The sequence below is a fragment of the Corvus hawaiiensis genome, chromosome 1 (genome assembly GCF_020740725.1).
Source record: "Corvus hawaiiensis isolate bCorHaw1 chromosome 1, bCorHaw1.pri.cur, whole genome shotgun sequence".
NCBI classification, from domain to species: domain Eukaryota; kingdom Metazoa; phylum Chordata; class Aves; order Passeriformes; family Corvidae; genus Corvus; species Corvus hawaiiensis.
The window spans coordinates 49796377-49817181 of NC_063213.1; the positions used below are offsets into that span (position 1 = coordinate 49796377).

General features: G+C 38.5%; 1 protein-coding gene across 15 annotated transcripts in view; it reads right to left on the reverse strand.

The window, feature by feature from the left end:
* The window catches only part of HDAC9 (histone deacetylase 9), a 461778-nt gene that overhangs the window by 216911 nt on the left and 224062 nt on the right, over positions 1 to 20805 (reverse strand). For 7 of the 15 annotated variants that reach the window (XM_048304071.1, XM_048303997.1, XM_048304050.1 and 4 more), the window contains 4 exons: positions 12255 to 12496; positions 11166 to 11316; positions 8969 to 9095; positions 6967 to 7088 (listed from right to left, as the gene is read on the reverse strand). In XM_048304071.1, coding sequence (XP_048160028.1) covers positions 6967 to 7088; positions 8969 to 9095; positions 11166 to 11316; positions 12255 to 12496 — 642 coding nt within the window. The remainder of the gene's footprint in view (positions 1 to 6966; positions 7089 to 8968; positions 9096 to 11165; positions 11317 to 12254; positions 12497 to 20805) is intronic. The other 8 variants (XM_048304039.1, XM_048303978.1, XM_048304090.1 and 5 more) reach the window with 3 other exon arrangements.

A 20805-nucleotide genomic window follows, 5' to 3' on the forward strand; every position in this document is an offset into this window, starting at 1 on the left:
ATATATGAGCTGGTTAGGTCTAGACTGCTGAATTGTATTCCAGAGTTGTCCAAAAGCAACAGGATGCCAAGAAAACAAAAGCAACCAAAACACAGTATATCTTGCTCTCCTAGAAGATGAGAACCATAGGCCAAGTTCCTCTCAAAAGCAGGAAGGCACTTCAGCTCCACTGAAGACAAATGAAGATAAAATTGGCTCTGAAGTAGTTTGGGCATCGAAGGGATGTTTGTTTTCTTGAACTTCTGTAGGCAAGGCCAACTTTGTGAGGTATCTCTTCATGTTAAGCAAAGTGAGAAGAAAAACCCCACGTTTGAAGTTTTAATTGGACATCCATGCTGCACCTTAACAACTATACTGAATTAAAATAAATTTACTTTTAGATAGGTTCTTTATGCTCTGGGATGTAATTCCAGTCCCCTACAACTTAATTAGCTAAATATACAATGTAACCTTCCATCTGGTAGAGTAATTTAACAGGAATAATTGTGCACCACCATAACTCAACGAGACACTGAGGAAAACCATTGAAATGCTATTTCCTTTCCTTTGGAAGAGAATTATGTACAATTTCAGCATGCTTTGCATTTCTAACAGTTAAAGCCAACAGGGAGGTATCACTCTCATTTATATTACTTTCCCATGAGAAAATCAAAAGCAAAGTACAAAGCTTATGCCTTCGCTCATGAATGGCTCTGTAATACTTACTTGGCTTTAGCCACAACATGTTATTTGGCAGCTAAACCCCTTAATTACAGTTGTGGGTTTGAATAGATTTTTCAGTGAAACTATGTTTTGCAGGATTTTGGAGAAGTGCAGTCTTTACTAACCGATATCTTCTATTTTGGATGATCCCATACCGTGTGATTTCCACTTTTCACTTCTCTGTTTCTCTCTTTTTGCCATCTTTTAGATGTTCTGGTTTAGTTTTCTAAAAGTTTTCAATCGCCTCTGCTCTAGATACAGTGGAATAAAAATCCTAGTCCTACTGAAATCAAACAGGACAGTTTCTACGACTTCAAAGAGTCTCAAATTTTATATGCAGTATTTTGTAACTTATTTATCCAGAGGGAACAAGCTTTGAAATACCCATTAAAAACATTCCACTTCATTTTCAGTGGACACTATGCTCTTAAAATGCTTTAGATTTTAGGACTGCTCCCTATTGCTTATTGAAGCTGTTTCTTTAGGTTCAAAAGTCAAAAAGGTGTCTAGTATCTGATTACCTGGTTATCAAAAAGTTATGCAAGCTACTTCTTAATGCTAACTTTTAAAGCATTTTTGAAAACATACACAGTTAGTGTAAGAAAACTTTTATGTAATCACCTGAAGAAGAACTTCATAATTCAATTTTGGTTATACACTGGGCAGTAAAAGAACGAAGATAGTATTTTGATCAAGATTGTATAATTAGTCCAGTTATGGAGAAGGGTCAGTAGGATCATAGAGTGGCAAAACAGAACATGATATATGGACAAGTAGTGGGATTTTTGCTAAAACAGAAATACAGTGAATCTGGAAACTGAGTAAGTTTTTTACCCACGCATAAAAAACTTGCTTTTTGCAATTAAAAGTAAGTGTTAAATAAAATACATTAGAGAAACAACCTTCCACTGATGGGAAGACTATGATGGTCTTCATGAGAATCATTCTGGTGATGACTCCAGTTGAACCCTGGTGCAGGCCCTGGCAGCTTTCATGATACCGAAGCATACCTACACAAGTTCTTTTCTCTTTGACAGTGTCATTAAGCCTACCCTAGCACTCATTTCTATTTAGTTTTAAGCTATCTCAAAAAAATTCTCCTCTAACTTGAATTCAATCAGAACGACAGGGCATTCCTCCTCAGCCCCATCTTAGGAGGCTGCAGGGCTCTGATGGGCTGGAGACAACAGCAGCCCTGCACAGTAGCTACGACGACATCACATTTCCTTGGAGCTGCTGGCTCCCAGGGCCTGGACACTTGTTTGGCCCATTCATTACATGAATGCAGAAGCTTTGCTTCTGATTCACTCTGCAATTGCAAGTGAAAGCTTCTTCTCTTTCTAAAATCTCCTACCACTAATTACATGCTCTGAAGTTATTAAACTGAATTTGGGAATGCTAAAAACGTTTGGTGACCATTGGGAAGAGGAGTAATCATCAGGATACCTTTTTTCCTTGTCACTGTGATAAGTACTGATTTCTTCTGGGCACATTACCCAGTCCAAATTTATTGAGATGGTTCACCAACCCAGGAAAACAAGGACTCTGGAGAGGCAGGAATGCTTAGCATACCTGGAAAATGGGATAAAATTCGGAGAATCATATGTTTGCCTCACTTCCCTGCTTCAATAAACAAAGTGCCTCTCCCATTTATTGTGCTCACTCATAAATTCAGAGAAAAATAGCACTTCACTGAGCTGGACTTCTTCATTTTGGCAGACATGGTAATTGAGGGTTTGAGATACTCTAACCCTCTTTTTTAAATGAAAACCAAAAGAAATCCAGCTTTTTCAGTATACTGTTCCTTCACAAAAGAGTGTTTTCCTAGAAAATGCAAACAGAAATAAAATTTGGTGGCACAAAAGGGGAAAGGAGAAAAACCTTCACACACAAAATGTTTTTCTTCTGAGTTTCAACTGCTCCAGTAAACTACTGAGTCACTAACTGCACAAAGAATTGTAAGGAAATATTCTAATTAATTTCTTTTCTTAAAAAATCATGTCTGCTGAGTTCTCATTCAGGAATCTTTCACTCTCATTTATGCAAGAGCTACACTGTTATTCTACTGCCTAACCAGGTTAACTTAACATGGTTTTTACAGAGTGATCTTCATGGCTGTGCAGGACAGCCTTCTTCCTCTCTTTCATCACAATATTAAACAATCTTTCATCTCCTCTTTTTTCCTGTATGAAATTACACAACTTCTCCTATCCAAGGAAGAACCTCATATTATTTGCTATTAAAAAAACCCCCATGCTATGTTTCCATTGAGTATGCTTCCAATTTTTGGAAAGTGAGCTACAAACATCTTTTCAAATTGTTATATTGTGAGAGATCTTCAGTTCCCTAAGCACAGTGCAACTCGTAAGCTTACAATTCCATCTGCAAAGAAAGATTCAACTGGCACAAAACCAAAATAAATAGAAATACTGATTGACATTCCCGTTCTTCCATGATTGTTTTAAACTCAGGAAAGAAAAAACAGTTCATACTTGATATGATGATGTCCCCAGGAATTTCTTCCAAAGAAAGCCAAAACATGAAACAAAATGCAGAAATTTCACCTACAGCAACAGTTTTGAAAAGTATGCAGCTTTGGCCAGAGAGTGAACCTTTTTTGGAACTTTTGCTGGTTTGTATCAACAATTGCACACAAAAAATGAAATTTTAAAGATTGAAGAAAATGCAAATGTTAGAGCCATTTGCCAGAATTTCTGCATTTCGACAAGGTAAAATATAATAGAAAAAAAAATCTTTGAAAAGATCTTCTACCCTACCACCCCATGTTGCTTACTGTGTTTTTGTTAGTTTTAGAGTAACCTCATAAAGAGGATAATATTTTCCTGGACAGATAATCACAGAATAGAGGAGCTCAACAAGCAAAAATTCCCCATATTAAATGATCAGGTTTTCAAAAGTACATGGCTCCCATCAGAGCTCTTAAAACAGTCAGTATGAATTTCAAAAGTGTTCAGTAATAGGGAGGTATTTTCAAACCTCTCTGGGTAATTTAGACGCATTAGTCTCATTGAAAGTTAATGAGCCATGTGCTGCTCAGTCTTTTGGGTGCTTTGCAGAAAACACATGTTATAACTGGTATCCATGGTGCAAGTTTTGGGAATTTTTAAAATTTGATCTTACACTGTTTACACTAAATTCTGCTTGTAGCTACAGATGTGTAGCTTCTCCTTATGGTATATTTATCTATCCAGTGAAGCAATAGGTCCCCTTGCTCTGCTCTTTTCAAAGTCTGTCAACACAGAACATCTGAATGCAGCTGTGCAAAGAGTTGCATATTCTGGCCTCTACCCCTAGGACAGTCCCAATCCTCCATGCAGCTAAGCTTTGTGAAGCCCACTGCTGTCAGCTTCTGCTGCATCTTGTACAGAAAGGAACAATCCACATGGCTGAGACTTGTTGAGTAACCACAGTCACTGCACTAGGATGTTAGCTCAGGTATCTAAGTGTAAACACTGACAGAGCAAGATTCAAGTCTTTCCCTAGTTATCTATGCATTCCATCATTCTAGATGCTAGAAGAGTGAAAGCTACAGAGAATATTTTCCTTTTTACTGTTCTCTCTGAATTAATTTTTAAAAGATTAATAAGGAGATACCACTTCAGGACTAATTAAGCAAAGATTAAATGGATTACTGAGCAATAAAGCAAGCAAGCAAAACTCATGATTTACAATGCCTGTGTGACACTTGGTGTTCCCTTAGCACTGAAAAACACATTAGGATGTCAAGAAAGAATCATTCAGCTTTGTTGCACATTAAATCTGATCTCAGAGTACTTGATTCAATCAGACTTATCTTACAAGAGCATTTTATAAAATTGGAGAAGAGAAAGATACCTCTGTATCTTATACTAAAAAGATAAAAAAAAAAAAAAGTAACACAAAAAGCAAAACAAAGCTGTGATTAAAAGCCACAACAGGTATTCCTTTCTTAAGGCTGAAAGGAATGTGAGGTCTGCTTTCATATGAATTGCTGACTTCACGCAGGTTCAGCACCACAGAGGGTTTACCAGGAGCCAGTGGCAATAAGCGTTCATAGCCTGAAGGGAAGGAAAAGAGGTTCACCCCTCATGGCAAAGGTCAGATTTCTGCAGCCTTACAGCCTGTCCATATACATGAGTGTTCGTGGGACATCTTTGTCTAGTAAGGTCCCGTGAGGATGACACAGGCTCCGCAATGTCCCCTCTGCCTGGAGGATGGCCCTATAGCCACCCAGATCAGTTTAGGGTCATTTGACTTGTGTCGATTTGGTTCCTGTTGCTTTTACTCTCAACCTGATGAACAATCATTGAAAACTTTGTGGGGATGTTGCTGAAGGCTGGAATTAAACAACTCTAATACACAGAGAGACTGGATGTGTAAACAGGATATTAACATTTGCTATTTTCACGGATATGGAGAGCTATCAAATATCCTCTGTTGTTAACATACAGCATGCTGTACACTTCATTTATATTTGCTTATCAGAATCGCTATGTCAATGTCATAGAAACAGTTATACTAATGATTATATTAGTATTTGTCTATTTATTCTGTAGATATCTTTTCAGAGAGTCATCATGTCCTTTGTTCAATTTTGGAACTGATGCACTGCATGCCCAAATATTTGGAATAACATATAGAAAACATCTGGATTTAATTATATTATAGTCCTCTTATGCAGACAATGGGAATTGAATTAAGGAATATTTTGAAACCCCCACAGAGATATAAAAGTATTAGCAGCTGCACGAGAACTTTACTGTTACAAAGTTTGAAAATGTTTTGTTTTACAGATCAACAGTCTGACACATCATAAATATCAATCACAACGTTTAAGATATATAAACATGGGAGAAAAATTAAAGCTTGCATTTCAAATATATGTAGATGGATTCACAGCATTTAGAAGATGTAGAATACATCCTTTTGTTTAAAAAATGAAAATGTATCATCTATTGGCACAGAAAATAGATATTATACAGTGGTATTAAGTAGAGAACCACATAAGGGTTTATCATGATGAACAGCCTGAACAAGATTTTATAGAATCTTGTTATATTGCCACCATATTGTATAAAGAGTAATTCAGCTACAAGAAATTAGCATTTTGCTTTTCATGCTTCCATTCCTTTGAAAATATTTGGGGATATAATATGAGCTTAGAGAGTCTGCCCCAAAGTATTAGATACAGGCTGGATTTTCTCTCTGAATGTATGCTGGTTCCAAATGCCACTTCTTTTCAAGTCAGTTTTGCAGTTAGTTTTAAATCTCCCAGTGGCTAAATCACATTCAAAGGCTGTTAGCACAGTAGGGGGTCAGACTTTCTCTCTGAACGTAACTATATCACTCAACAGCAGACTCATGCAATAAGCGATCTAATGTTTTCTTTTCCTTCCCCCCCCCCCCCGCCTCCTCTGAGTGTCTCCCTGCATTCCTGGATACCAGTCACTGCACCAAAGTCCTGAGGCAGCAGCCACATGGACTCCACTGCCATTCTAGCTTTCTTTATGGTGCAGAAAAAGCTAAGTCTACAGTTCACCTGCTGGCAAGACAAAATATTCAATTGTTAGATCTTCTAAAATATTCTAAAATATTCAAAAACCTTCAAAATTTGTCATCTGACTCATTTTCTATGTGTCAGAAGACATGCAAATGCGTGCATATGCACAGAGCACAGTGCTGATAATGCCAGGCTCACAGGTTCGATCCCTATATGGGCCATTCACTTAAGAGCTGGACTCCACGATCCTTCCGGGCCCCTTCCAACTCAGAATATTCTGTGATTCTGTGATACGCATACAAAATTTGACAACCAATAACACAAAATATAATATTAACCCAATTCCTCCTCTTTCCATGATTTCCCCTCAAAATGCCATGAAAATCATTGTCTAAAGGCAGAATACCATGTGAAGATAGATGCTGTATCTACCAAGCAGAACAGATAAAGTTATTTAAGCCAGAAGTTACACTGAGGCAAAGAAAATAAAGATCAATGAAATGATGATCTGTTTAGAAACAAAATTTATCAGAACTGAAGTTTGCACTAGCTAGCACTAGCTAGCACTGGGAAACACCAACTCTAGGTACCATGTGGCCAGGCTGACCTTGTAAATATGCAGTCTGGATCTTTGAACTTACCCATAGTATCATCTTGAACAGGATTTGTGGAATATGATACATGCCTTGCTGATGGACAGCCTGGTTAAAACAAAGGGTGGGAGAACTGCTGGGCAAGGGCTCGAATAAATGACACTAACTCACCCGTTTTACGAAGTGGAAAATCATCCTTGGCATCCTGTGCTCCTGGTAAAGTGTATTTGTACGGTGGCGAGGCCCCGCTCAGGGGTGGAGAGCTTTGATCCAGTGAGGTATGGTGGGCAGCCCTGCAGCAGACACAGAGGTCACAAATTAGCAGTCACTGAGGTGACCAGCAGTAACTATCTACACATGTTGTACACATCTCAGCTGTGTTTATGTTCTTGTTCGTCTAAGTGTGCACAAACCACAGGCTCATGTAACCAATTTCACTCTTACAGTAAGAGACGGAGCTCCTCGGGATTCCCAAGAACGCACTTTTTGCACTCATTATAGAAGTCACATAGGACGAGATTCATGTTGATCTACAGACATGATCTGTCACCAGTTTGGGGAATTGAGGATTTCAGGTGGTTGCATTTTAATATGAATCAGCTGACACACAGCAAAAGCCATTTAAGGCTTGTTTATCATGTACAAATAGATGTATATTGATCAAGCCTTCTCTATAAAATGTGGGGGATTTTCAGGGCAGGAGGGCTTGTATAAAATTAACCAGAAATATTGAATTATTATCTGTTGGATATCCCCCTCCCCCAAATTATTTAGTGCACAAGGTAAATGAAACCTTGAATTTAAGTTCAATTTGTAAATCTTGTGAGGACACCACTCTGCAGCACACAGCACTCATGTCAGCAGAGAAGCTCCAAGCTGAAGAGCATTTTCTGACAACTGCTGGATGAAAGAAATCTTGTGGGCAGAGCTTTCTGAACAATTGCAATAGAAATTGCATCATTTGGCTCAGAAACGGGTTGGGTTTTTTGGGGAGGGGGGAGGTTTGTTGATATTTTTATCTGGAGAGGGAGAGAGGGAAAGGAGCGAAACTTTAAAACTTTGTGTTTATCTAAACATAATTTTACTTGGCCTTTTACAGACTCTGCTTGTCTTTCCAAGGCAGTGTGGTTACTCAATAATACATCTCTGTCATGAGAGGAAGTACTACTTTCTTCTGTGTAGCAGAAGGCATCCTCTGCAGAGCTCCTCACTCTCATTCATCTGAAGCTCAGATTATTAGCTCAGAAATCTTACATATTTAAGAGACTTTTATGCATTATTTGGAAGAAAAAATTTAAGAACCATATCTCCACCAAACACAATGTAAATGTACCTTAAATCATGTTACCAAAATGCTCTGGTTCGCTCAGAATGCAAACTCCAAGCATCAGCCTTCAGTAATCCTTTTGAAAAAGAATGAGTAGAACATGGAAATCTAGTGTACCATATGCATTTCTGTTTGTCCGGTTGAAGGTCAATTTGGGCATGACATTGAAGTCTTTCAGAAATGTGGCCAAGAGTTCATTTTGTTGGATTCATTTATGTGGGGAATAAAAACTGCAAAACTGTAAACTCTTAACATGTCAATAAACCCTTTTCAGGACTCAACAAAATCACTTGCTTCCATGGTCTAAGCAGATTCTTGTCAAGGCCAGGTTAACATAAGAATATGCAGTTCGGATACTAAAATCCATGAGTAAGAAAAGTTAAATGACCTCTGTCTTTCTCAAAATCCTTGCGAATTACTTACACCATTCAAGCAACTTCACTGGAAGCAGAGCAGCATCTCTTCAAGAAGAAATGTTTTGTGATTGATTCAAAATCCAAGTAAGACAAACACGAAGTTGTTCTAACTGAAAAAATTTAAGATTCTTGCAAAAATGACAGGTGTCGTTGTAAAATTTGTGATAACAACAAAAGATGAAGCAGCCGAAATAAAAACAGTTATACAAATTTCTGAGTCTTGCTCTGTATAGCTTTCATCTCATCACTGAACACTGAATACTCCTCAGTTCAACCAGAAATACAACACTTATGGCTTTTCACTAATTTTTGGGCTGAGCTTCTGCCTTGCTCTGGAGGCAGACTCCCAACACCCCTGCTGGAAAAGCATTCTGCCAAGTTTTAGCTGACATCTTGACGAGACAAGGAAGCAGCTTAATACTGAACATACGTGTACCAGAGCTTGGGGTGGCGGCTCATGGAATGATTCTTCCCGTTTGCTGGAGAGTCTTTTGTTGCCGATTTACTCAACAGGAACTCTTGAAGCTTCTGCTTCACTTCTGTACTGGCCACTGCCCCTAAGAAACACAGAGTTAAATGTAACTTATCTTTAATTAAAAAAAATTACCTTTTTAAAGAAAAGAAATCCCCAAACAGAGTCTGTGCCTTATTGCTGGAAGTTTGGTAAACTATAAAAAGCTATTGGTGGAAAAAAGTCAAAATGAGAAACATTTGGATTAAATGCTTGTCTGTAGAAGCCTGAAGCTGGCCATGACCCAAAAATCCAGTGAAGTCATAAGGAATATTTCAACAGTAGATGAGGCCATTTATCCAGGGCCAGATGTACCTAAAGAATTTAAATTATTTCCTGATAGTTTCCAACAATCCAAATACAAAACCAATGATAGAAGTAAAAAGACAGTAACAAAAGGTCGGTTTGAGTTTTTAGTAATGAATGTTTTTTCTTCCAATAAAGTAATAGTAGTAACACAGCAAAACTGTCCTCTGAACATTGTCTTAGTTATAAGCAAAACACTGCAGAAAGAGCCAGCAGTGAGGCTTTTAGCTGGAGCCCCTTAAGAGCCTCTACCTGTGATGTCTGGAAGACAGAAGAAAATGCATTTTGACCTCTCTCAATGCAGAGCAAAAAGTAGAGCATGTCATTGTAAGGTTAAACTGCCAACTGCAGCTTGCAGCATGGGACATGTTTCTTTACTCACAGCCAAAATAGTGTTCATTAAAGAAAAAAAAAGTATGAAAATAAAAAATCTTTTGGTTTTCCGTAATCAGTGACAAAAAAAGGGATGAAACTCCATTTCTTTCAAAGCTGCAGCACTAAGGCATACTTGATACTGTAAGTATTTGGTTACCCAACCCTGACACACCACATCTGAGCTGCTGAGCATGTCCCATGCGACCCATTGCCCATAAAATACCTCTACTACCTCTCTGCTTCATATCCCAATTCCCCTGCCCACATCTTCTTTCCCTCCTCTGCTCATTAAATAGATTACCACCACCAACAAACTCTGAGGCTGGGGATGGGCCTGGAGGGGTCGCAAGCTGCTTGGCTGGCTGCTACATACTGAACAGCCACCCAGCAAGTTCAAATTGAGAAGGGAACCACTGAGGTCACATCTCTGCTCTTCCTCTGGCAGGAGCACTAATAAAGCCCAACTGTTCATGTGGAGGCTGATTTTTAAATACTTCTTAGGGGAACCTTCTGTTCTGCAGTTTCTACACGCTCACACTTCTGGGCCAGTAAGATGGAAATTTTTTTACGGGCTCATTGTTCTTCAAAGTACTAGAAGCACCCTGGACACCTTAATTGCTAAAGCCTACAACATGGTACACCTACAGCTGTTGAACTGACAGATTTTTCTACTCAAGAAAAAAAAGCTTTTTTCTGCTTCAGTCTTTGTCAGTTAATTCTTGTGCTCATTTAGCAGGGGGAGTAACAGTACCTGTTTGTGGCAGCTTCATTTTGAATATCTTCACCCTGTACTTCAACCTGATTTTCAAACTGACCACACTAAAGAGAATTATTTGTATCTGTCTCCCTCTAGTGAGGGCCAAACCCCAACAATCCTTTATAGTTATTTTCCTTATAGCTATATATAAGCTAGAAATAACTCTTGGTTGTGCCTCATGAAATGGCATCAAGGACAAACACAAGACAGTTTGAAAAAGTACTAGCAAAATATTCAGAAATCTCATCCTAAGATATTCTTAAATATTTAATTTTATTTTCCGTCTTGAAACAATGCTCAGCAACTAATTTAATTTTTTGCTGTTTTGTAGTGCTTCCTGTACTGAGAAATAACCTCTTCAGAAAGTTCTTGTGTGAAGCTTTATGCTTTCAAATTTCCTCATTTTTTATAAAAAGAGCTTGACTCTTGAGTTGCATATATGCAAGTCTGTCAAACTGTGCTTTCCTGCAGTCTTCCAAGTCTGCACACAAAGCAGAAACGTGTTTCTGTGGGTGCAGTGGGTGGCCCTGCCCTTCTCAAAGCATAGTGTTGACTTCTGCGTATTTCACACAGGAACAAGCTTCCTTCAGGTTCCTGTTCATAGTTCATTTTGGCTGGGAGAATGCAAAGGGGAATAGATTAATTTCTTATTAGGATTCATGGTACATTGGCTCTTACTTTCTCGTCCTCTTTCTTTTCCTCGGAGGGAAGGAAGCTGTTGCTCCCTGCGATGCCTCTCCAGTTCCTGCTCTTGTCTTTGCTGCTCCAGTTTCTGCTCTTTTTCAAGGAGTTCTTGCTGTTGTTTAATGGCTAGGAGTTCCTGTTGTAACTTGCACAGAGCAAAAAGACATGAGACAGTGCAGTTTTCTAGGTCAGTCCTGGTCAAAACAACCCTCTTGAGTAACTGAGGATCAGTGCTTGCTTTTATGCTTACACTTCTTTTCATCTCTTAACTGACTTTTAAGCGGCATAGTGCATTACTGGCTGTCACCAAATTGAACTATAATGTCAGGTAGCAGCCTGCTGATCTGGTTTCACTTCTTTCTCTTTTGGCAAAGATGCCTGGAAACTTCACATTGTTCTTTGCCTGTGCATCACCCAACTCTGGCTGCTGTGCTCTGCTGCATTTGTCAGCTCCATCGAGTGGAAGCTTAGCACAGCAGCACAATGGCAAGTAGATAAGGAAAAAAATGAAATGAAAGGCAAGATCATAAATTCTCAGTCAAAATCCATTATAGCAATCCTACTATAGTGCAAGCAATCCCACAAATAATTTTCTTTTTGTATTATGTGAGGCAGCTCAGAGAAGAATGAAAACACAACACTATCACTATGACCTGCCTCCATTTTACAAATGCAAACATTATGCACTTGCCTATCAATTTGATTTGTGGCCACAAACTTAAGCAGTAGCCCAAAAAAAGCAGTCTTTTAATATACTAAAAACTCTATAGACCAAAAAACCAGTGATATTGAAGTTCAGATGAAAATCCAGGTTGTAAAATAGGTGGTTTGATTTTTTGTGAATGTGGTGACTTCATGAACTTGATGATTCTCATAGTATTGCCTTGGTCTGTTGTGAGCAAGTAGCTGGTAGGTGCCAGCAGTTTTGCTTTAAAAGGCTTCTATCACCCTGATACAGAGCAAAGAGCACTCAAACACCATCTGTCAGTCACAGCAAACCTTTCAGGCATGTTCCCTTTCCGTGTCTGCTTAAGCATATTCATTTTGCAGATAAAGTAAGGGATAAATTAAAAATGTTGCTACCTTTATGTGTTCCTGGAGCTGGGCCTGATGCTGGCGGGTCAGGTTTTCATGCTGCTTCTGAAACTCTGCAATGAGCAGTTGTTTCTGAATTTGCTGCTGCTGCTGGATCAGGAGCAGTTCCTGCTGTAGCTGCTTTTCGCGCATAATTGGGTCCACCATGGGAACCATCATCCTGAGATCGGTTCGCAAGTCCAATGGTGAGATAGGCTCCAGCGCCACGGGAACCTCCGACTTCACATCCACTGTGGGAAGCAAACAACGAAATGTATATATGTTAAATAGAACAGGAGAAGGAGAATAGAGAGCATTCCTACTGGGAAGAAGACCAATTTCACTCAAAGACTGTTTCAACGTACAGACATTTAATATACAGTACAAAACATTTAATACAGTCTACGCTGTACTCAAACTTCAGCATTCCTACCAGCGACTGGAGATACTACAAATTATTTAGCACTTTCTTTCTGTTCTCTGCAAAAATACTCCCAGACTGCTATTCTGCTAAACAGGTTAACACACAACCCAGTTCTAAAATCATGTTGTAGCCCAATGGAGCAATATTTAGTGAGAATCTCCTAGGCACTATTGATGCTACACAATAAACACTCAGGGCACTCCCTCAGCATAAGATGAAGGCCTAGCAGCTCCCACTGCACTGCAACAGATTTTGCAAAGCTAGTGTGTGGATTTTCAGAGGATAGCGTTACACATGAACAGCTACTCAGTGCTCCATGGCTACTGCGTATAAATTATATATTTATTTTATATTATATATAAAATATACCTGGCAAACATGGAGGAATAACATATAACATGGGAAAATAATTTCAGACACAAATTGAGATGTTTTAATACAGTTTTTTGAGAAGTTTTTGGAAATGTGACCACCATGATTGGAGTGGATTAGACATAGCACACAGAAAATTAATTATTTAAATTTGTTGTAGCACTGTTATACATTGTTAATCCAGCATTAAAGTACTTAATGGAGGATCCTCTATTTTCTATCTCCTAATTTAAATCGAAGGGACTAAAAAGCAGCAGAAGAGAGAGATTTGATCATTTTCCCTACAATACATGTAAAACTCTGGTTTTCACATCAAGTGAAGAGAGTGAGTGTAGCTTTATCTGTTTCAAAAGAACAAAAAACTAACAACATAACTACAAAAGGAAAATAAATAGCAGCTGAAGGTCTCTGCTAAAGCCCAGCAGTTCTGATTCCATCCACAAGAGGACAGTGAAACACAAACACATTCACTCCAGTTCCCATTCCTCCACTATCTTCACTGGAAAAAAAGATGATTAACTGAAAACAAACATGCTATCACAAATTACTTGGAAATAAGATTTTAAGCTTATTTTCTCCTTTTGCTCTGCAGCAGCTGTATTTGTTTTCAAGGAGAAAACCAAAATGAAACAGAAATATTCTAGTAAGCAGAGGCAGCAAAATTGAAGTTGAAACTGCAGCAAACGGAGAGGACTGAATTCTAACTGTACAATCAAATCCATTAGTAAGAGATTTTACAAAAAATAAGGGAAAAGGCACCAAATCTTTTCTATGCAAAAAATCTTTTCTGATCACACTTTTTTATTCTCAAAATTCTGAAAACATACACCTTTTTTTTTTAAATCCTAATAACTGTGATTGTAAGCCTTAGAGCATAATTTGGCCTCTTAACCCGCTATCCCAACAGAATGATTGTGTCTAAGTGCTTACTTTTGTTCTGAGACTAATAACTAAATTATAAAAAATCACCTTTAAGTCAGAAAAACTACTCTTGATTATAAATAATTGCCACCGACCAAGAGAAGCGGACAGGCAAACCCCCAGCCTTTCATCCCATTTATTCAGCAGCAATCCACATTCCATTTGTCTAGACTAAATATAGCCGCGTTTATACAAGAAATCAATAGTGCTTGCAGAGAGCAGAGCAAAGACATGAATATTTCATCAAACCCGGAGAGAAATGGCAATCAGCAAACTGACAGCAAACCGTGTAGGCTGACTGGCCCGCCAGATAAGTCTCCTGTACTTGGACAATGGCTCATTGCCTGCAAGTCACAATCTTATCATCAGCACTCTTCTATTTTTAACATTAATTGCATTGTAGGTGACAAAGGTTTATCATGTTTAAAGGGGAGAGATGGATTTTCTTACATCTTCTGTGACAGGATAATAAGCCTTACTAGGAGCACTAACTGGAGCTCAGCAAACCCTGCAGGGTCTGGTTCACAATAGTGTTTGCAAACTGAACCCCACAGGGTTTGGTTCACAATAGCGTTTGCAAACTGAACCCCGCAGGGTTTGGTTCACAATAGTGTTTGCAAACTGAACCCTGCAGCTTCTTTTGCAGATACTGGGTGCAAATCAACCTCTACGGATCTGCACGGTGATTCAGGCTGATTATAATTCCTATGTTGGACCAGCATCCCATTTCTTAATTTTCAGAGAACTTAGGATGAAAGGAGTCATCCAGATTTTTCAAACAATGGAAATTTCCTTTCACTATTAGTAAATCTGCAACTGAAACCAGGCTCAATTTGGTAAGCTACACATTTTCTAGAATTTTCACACACTCAAATAATAAATCTAGCACTGGAATATCTACTTCATCAAGTTGACCTTAACCTCATCCCTTAATGTGAGGCAAAACAAACATTAAGGTAGTTCTAGACTTCAATCCATAGAAATCAATACATAATATTTCATGTAATTTCAGTGTCAATGTATACTGACCAATAAAGACAAGCATTTATTTCCTGGCATAAATATTGCTAACAGTAAGGTTATCACCAATACTTCTAATAACTGCTGACATAGCAAATATTAACTTTTAGGGGTAATTACTGTCTTAAAACTGTACTAAGTAACTGTTAGCTGGGTAGTAGTCAACCTCACCAATGAAATTATTGTAAACAAGTAACTATAAGATCACCAATCAAACTGAATGGTTTGCTACTGTCTGTTTCACAGTCCTAATGCCACAGGCCAGTACATTCTTATTTGTTACTAGCTGAAAAGAAAGAGACAAAGCAGCTCCGTGGAACTACGTCAGTGTGAAAAATGTGTAATGGAGCAGAGAATCAGAATCAGCGTCTTTAAAAGCTTTGACTTCTGGCTGAAACATCTTCCTCCCACTACCACACCATTGCAATTTTAAGTCTCTGGAGAGCAAAGGTGATGCAGAATGTTTACTCTCATTGGGACTTTTTATGTTTTTTCATCCCCTCTACACATATATATTCTACTGGTAAAAAATTAATGTCCTGATCAGTGCCCTCAACTTCAAACATCACGAGGAGCAGTGGGATGCAGGATCTAAGCAACAGGATTCATCAAAATATTAGACAAAGAAGGAAAGGGATGGATAATGAAAGCAAATATTATTCAGAGTTTGATAAAGGCTAACTTCACTTATTTTGCAGGATTTTTATATCACTAATGAAGTAAAGCTGTAGCAAGCATGGTTCAGAGTGGGACCCTGTCCTCACTCTCTCCACTGCAGTCCACAGAAGATCCTTCCCAATAGCTCTGCCAACTACAGAGCAAGCCTGGGATTCCTCTCTAAGGTTAAATAAAGACAAACTCTCTGAGTTCATGTCAGCTGTGGTGAATACAACAGTAGGCTGCAGAATATTAACTAAAAATGTTACTGAAAGCTCAGTGATTCCAGGAAATATGCCAAAATTTGAGTAGAAAAATATTTAATTTTCAGTTACAACACATTGCAAAAGGCATATGTATTTATTTTTCCTATAAATACTCAATTGCCTTTATCTTGAAACATAACAACAAAAACAGTCTCAGAAGAGTGTCCGTATCAATTATACTCCATAGATGGCACTTCCCACAGGGCTTTTGAAATTCTGTGGAAAGAAAATAAGATACTTGAAAAATGGCGTCCTTGTTGAGTGATTTAGATGCTTGGAGCATGTGTAAAAAGAGGTAAAGGAGCTTGGTTGAACCCTCAGGCTTTGCTCTTTGAAACCACTCCTTACAATGGGAACACTGAACAACTGTTAAGTGTCCCACTAAGAGATGGCATTTCAAGCTCTGTTTCTGGTGACTGGTTTCAATTCCTGGTGTATTAGAAACACAAATCTTCCAAATCACAAGTGCTAAAGGAAAACATCAGAAAATAAAGCAGCCTGCTTTCTTACCACCATCTCCCAAGAGGGGCAATCTTCTTTTTTTGTTGGCAGTTACCTTAAACAAGGAATGCTGTCATCAGCTGAACAGTCAGTATTCCAGATTTGAGATGCAATCAAAAAGAATGCTAGCAGACTTGCTTATGGACCATCTTGTCCAGTACCTTTATGATTCTTACAGAAGAGGAACTGTGTGGACTGCTGGGACTGCAGGGATCCAAGTTAGCCTTTTCCCAAAGGAATGCCTGAGTTACATTTTCAGGCTGGGACAGTAAAAAGGGCTGGAGATAGGAACAGGGCATGAAGCTGGTGAGTCTCCTTCTCCTGCCTTGGTTGTTCAAGGCAAACTTATACAGGAGAAACAGTTAAGGTTTATAAAGTGAACAAGGAGGACTACAAAAGTTGGAACACTAAATGAAACTTGTCACTACATGTGACAAAAGACAGATGGCAAGTTTCTCCAACCAGCAGTATTAGGTAATAAAAACATATTCCTGAAAACACACAAAACCCAAGTAAAATCTAGAAGAACTAGTATGCAAAGAAATGGCCAGACCTTACCCCAGACAGCATGCTGGTGAAGCATCACAAAGAAAAGAGAATGAGAGAGCTTATACCAGTGCTACTCTTTTGAACTCTGCTCTACAAAATAGAGCCCAACTAAAGTTATTATTAACTTGTACAGTACTTTTCATAGTTTTCATATGTTTTCATGAAATGATAACAAACCAGAACAATTTTGCACATTTTAGTGTAAAGGAAACTGGCTCCATTTGGTGTCTTCATTCAAAGAAAGTGAAATCTCTTCCTTTTTGCAGAATTAGCCATCAGTCAATCATGACATAATCAGAGCACTAAGGAATTTACAGAAAAGAGCCCTAAATGCTGAGAAGAGCAGAAGATTCACCTCCTCCCTGATAAAGATAATACTTTAAATTTACTCTACAATTTTAACCTAGAATTTTTTTAACCATATTTATGTGCCAACTCATTCAGGACTTGAAAAGCACCAATACCTGAAAAGCTATAACGGTGTCTTTGAAACAGATTGAAAAAATCTTTGAAAAGAATGAAAAAATGAAATACCATAGGAGGCTGAAAGTTGCAGAAATAAGGAACAGAGAGTAAGAGGGAAATTTTGGCAACCATGTGAAACACAAAGTAGCTGGCAGGAGATGGGACAGAGGAGGACTGGCCAGGCAGTAAGACACGAGCACAAGATGAAACACAGGAAAAGGAGTCAAAACTTCTGCTCTGAGAAGCTGCATTACAGGAGCACTGCTCCCTCTGTAACCTAAGAGCAGCCCTGGCACAGTGATAAGGTGGCAGTGAGGCCACAGTGTAAATAAGGAGCTAACACAGGAGAGATGTGTTCGTTGGGAGGATGATGGGAAATTAAGCAAGCAAAGTGGTTTTGAATAGCCATGACTAAAGAGGACTGAGACTGGCATGAAAACTGCCACAGAAATTGTTCAGTGTTCAAGAGTGCAGAAAATGTCCTAATCTGGAGCCCGTTCCCTGGAGGAGGGGCGGCTGGCAGCTTCCTGGGGAAGCGGTGCCACAGCAAGACCTGCGTGGCAGACAGCAGGAGCGAGAAGCTGAAATGTTAAGAATAACTAGTGACATCAGAAGTACAAGTCAGATGATCAATAAACTGTGAAAGGTTAGGTTACCTCCCATGGGATGCTTTTATCATTTCAGCTCTGGTAGCTAAAGTCTTGTACCTCAATTCTCAGCTCACATAATCTGTCATTCCTCTGTTAACTTCAATATAGGCAAAGCTTCTTTATGCCACCTGAGAAGCTTGATGCAGAGCCTCTCTCAAGAGTACAGGGATGAAAGAAGACGGCCTTCTGAGCATCTCATTTTAGCATGGGGACAGAAGCATCCAGATTTAGGATGACACTCACAAAACTTTTTTGCAATGTATAAAACCAGCAGGTTTTTTCTCCACTCTCTCAATTATGTTAGAGAGTGCATCAAACTGAAAAAAGTGTCACCTAGATTTCACTGAATGTTATTAAATATTTTTGACTCATTATGTATCCTCATACTCACACTGGATTTTGGTTATCACAGGCAATGAAAGCAGAAAAACAGCAAATGAAAATGGAAAATTTCTTTCAAAGTTAACACGATGACTTTTTTTTGGCAGTTAAGTACTCAACTGCACTTTGCAGTTTTCAAACTTCATCACTTGGAAAAGAAAAAAAGCAAGAAATTAAGAGACATTTCAGATAAGAAAAAATATTTTGCAGTTATTTTCTTGGATTATCTCTCAAGAGTTAGTAATTATTTCAAGAAGTACTATCATTGAATTAGAAGTGTAAGTGAACTGTCAAACTTGATGAGGCACTCAATTCAGTTTATAGTATTAAAGAGAAGTGTAATAAATTAAACTAGAAAAGTATTCCCTTTTGTTCTAAAAAAGGGATCTTATCATGATTATACCTTTTTTCTATTTCTTTTAAGTGTTTGCATACATGTCATAATGAGAAGTAAAATAAATGCAAACAGTGATCTGGGCTTTGATTTACCATACTCTTATTTCCCCAGGGTCTGGAAAGGAAGCTCAAACAACCACAAACTTCTAAAATATCAGTGAGAGGCCTTGAAGTACCAACACTGAAGTTACAGTTAGCTGGCTTTTGTAAAAAATCAAAGGCTTTATTATATTGATTTACTAAAATCAGATTCCTTCTCTCCAAATAGGCTTTTGAGTCAAACAGTCATAACAAGCACAAACATAAATACCATCTAATTTGTTATTGCCAGAAAGTTTTTAAATGTTGTAGTGTTTGCTGTTTCTTCTATACTGAATACTTGAGTGAAAGTTCCACTTATGAGCCCGCCAGAGCTCATGCAAATTATCAGGCCAACCACTGCTGTCACAGCAATAAAGGCAAATGTGCCCCGTAAATCACATCAGAACATGAAACACTTTTAAATTCAAACCTGGGATGATCTGCTATCAAGAAATCCAAGCTGAGCTATATTTGGGTTTCTGAGCTACTTTATTTATATTTCACCTAGTAGAACCTTTACATACACGTTTCTCTACACCCATCAGCACACAGGCATATTTTCACTTTCCAGAAAAAGCCTTTTTGATATAAGGAACACGAATACCCTAAATTCTAGACACTACTGTTGCAGGCAAAATAAAAACAGGACAAAGATAAATGCACATATAGTTAAAATGTAGAATTTCTATGTAACTTTATTCCCAGTTCCAAAATCTATGACATAACTGATTATTCCATTAGATAATGATAATAAATCAGTGTAAATTATGGCATCAGGTTACCAATTAGACACTAGTGTGCCCTCTGCATGGTATCAATGCACAAAAAAGTGTCAGGGAAGAATGTAAAATAGCATTCTTTTGGCTGTGGATCTTCTGTGCACAAATCAGTACCACTGTCAGTGAGAATCCAGTGAAGACACCAACTCAGGTTTGACTGGGTGGCAGCACCACTTTTGGTTAAGGAACTGTGTAGATACAATACCTCCAAGTCAGCAAGTACCAGCTTATCAGTATCTTCCAGTCACTTCAACAAAACCTTAGAATTAACTAATTAAATTGAAAGCACTGTGACATAATTGTGTGTGTGCACTTGCAGACATACATAATTCTTGCATCATATCCTGAAAAGCTAAGAAAAAATCATGGAGCAGACATGATACAAAAGGTTCCTCTCACCTCCCTTTTTAAAACATGTATAATGATTGGTGCCACACACATAAGAGAAAGGCAACTTGCTTTCAGTTGTATCGGTATCATCCCACATTAAAAGACAGTGTACCAGGTCCCCCACATTGCTATGGATGGCTGCAAGGGCACCATGGTGGGTTCTAGAGACCTGCAGTCTTTGCCTCATCACTGATCCAGAGACAATAGGAGGCTACAAAGGGTACCAAATACATTCAGAACTTAGGACTTTCACTTACTTATCTCTCATGTCTTCTCTACCTGTGAATACTGCAGGCACATTTGTGACAATGTTGAGTTTACACCTGCTGAATAATTTACAGCAGTGAGGCTACCACTATTCTAATCTCAAGGTGATGACAGAGATACAGGACAGGGGGAAAAACTCTTCCTTGAAGTGAGAGTATCACAACAGCTACCATTTGGGCATGCCTGCAGGTATGTCCTGAAGTATCATACAGCAGCATGCTCCAAGCAAATTAGACAGGGGGTGGAGGTTAGCTGAACAAGTATCCCCAAATAGCTTTGCTATTTCAGGGGTGTGACAACCAGTGCTCCAAACAAAACCCTTGGAAGGCAAGATGTAGGGCAAATCTCTCAAGGAACTGTTGGCAACTTTTTTTTTAAGAAAAAAGATGACTGACCCCAAAAATGCACTGAAAATAGTATCTTCCAGTTCCTTTTTTTTTG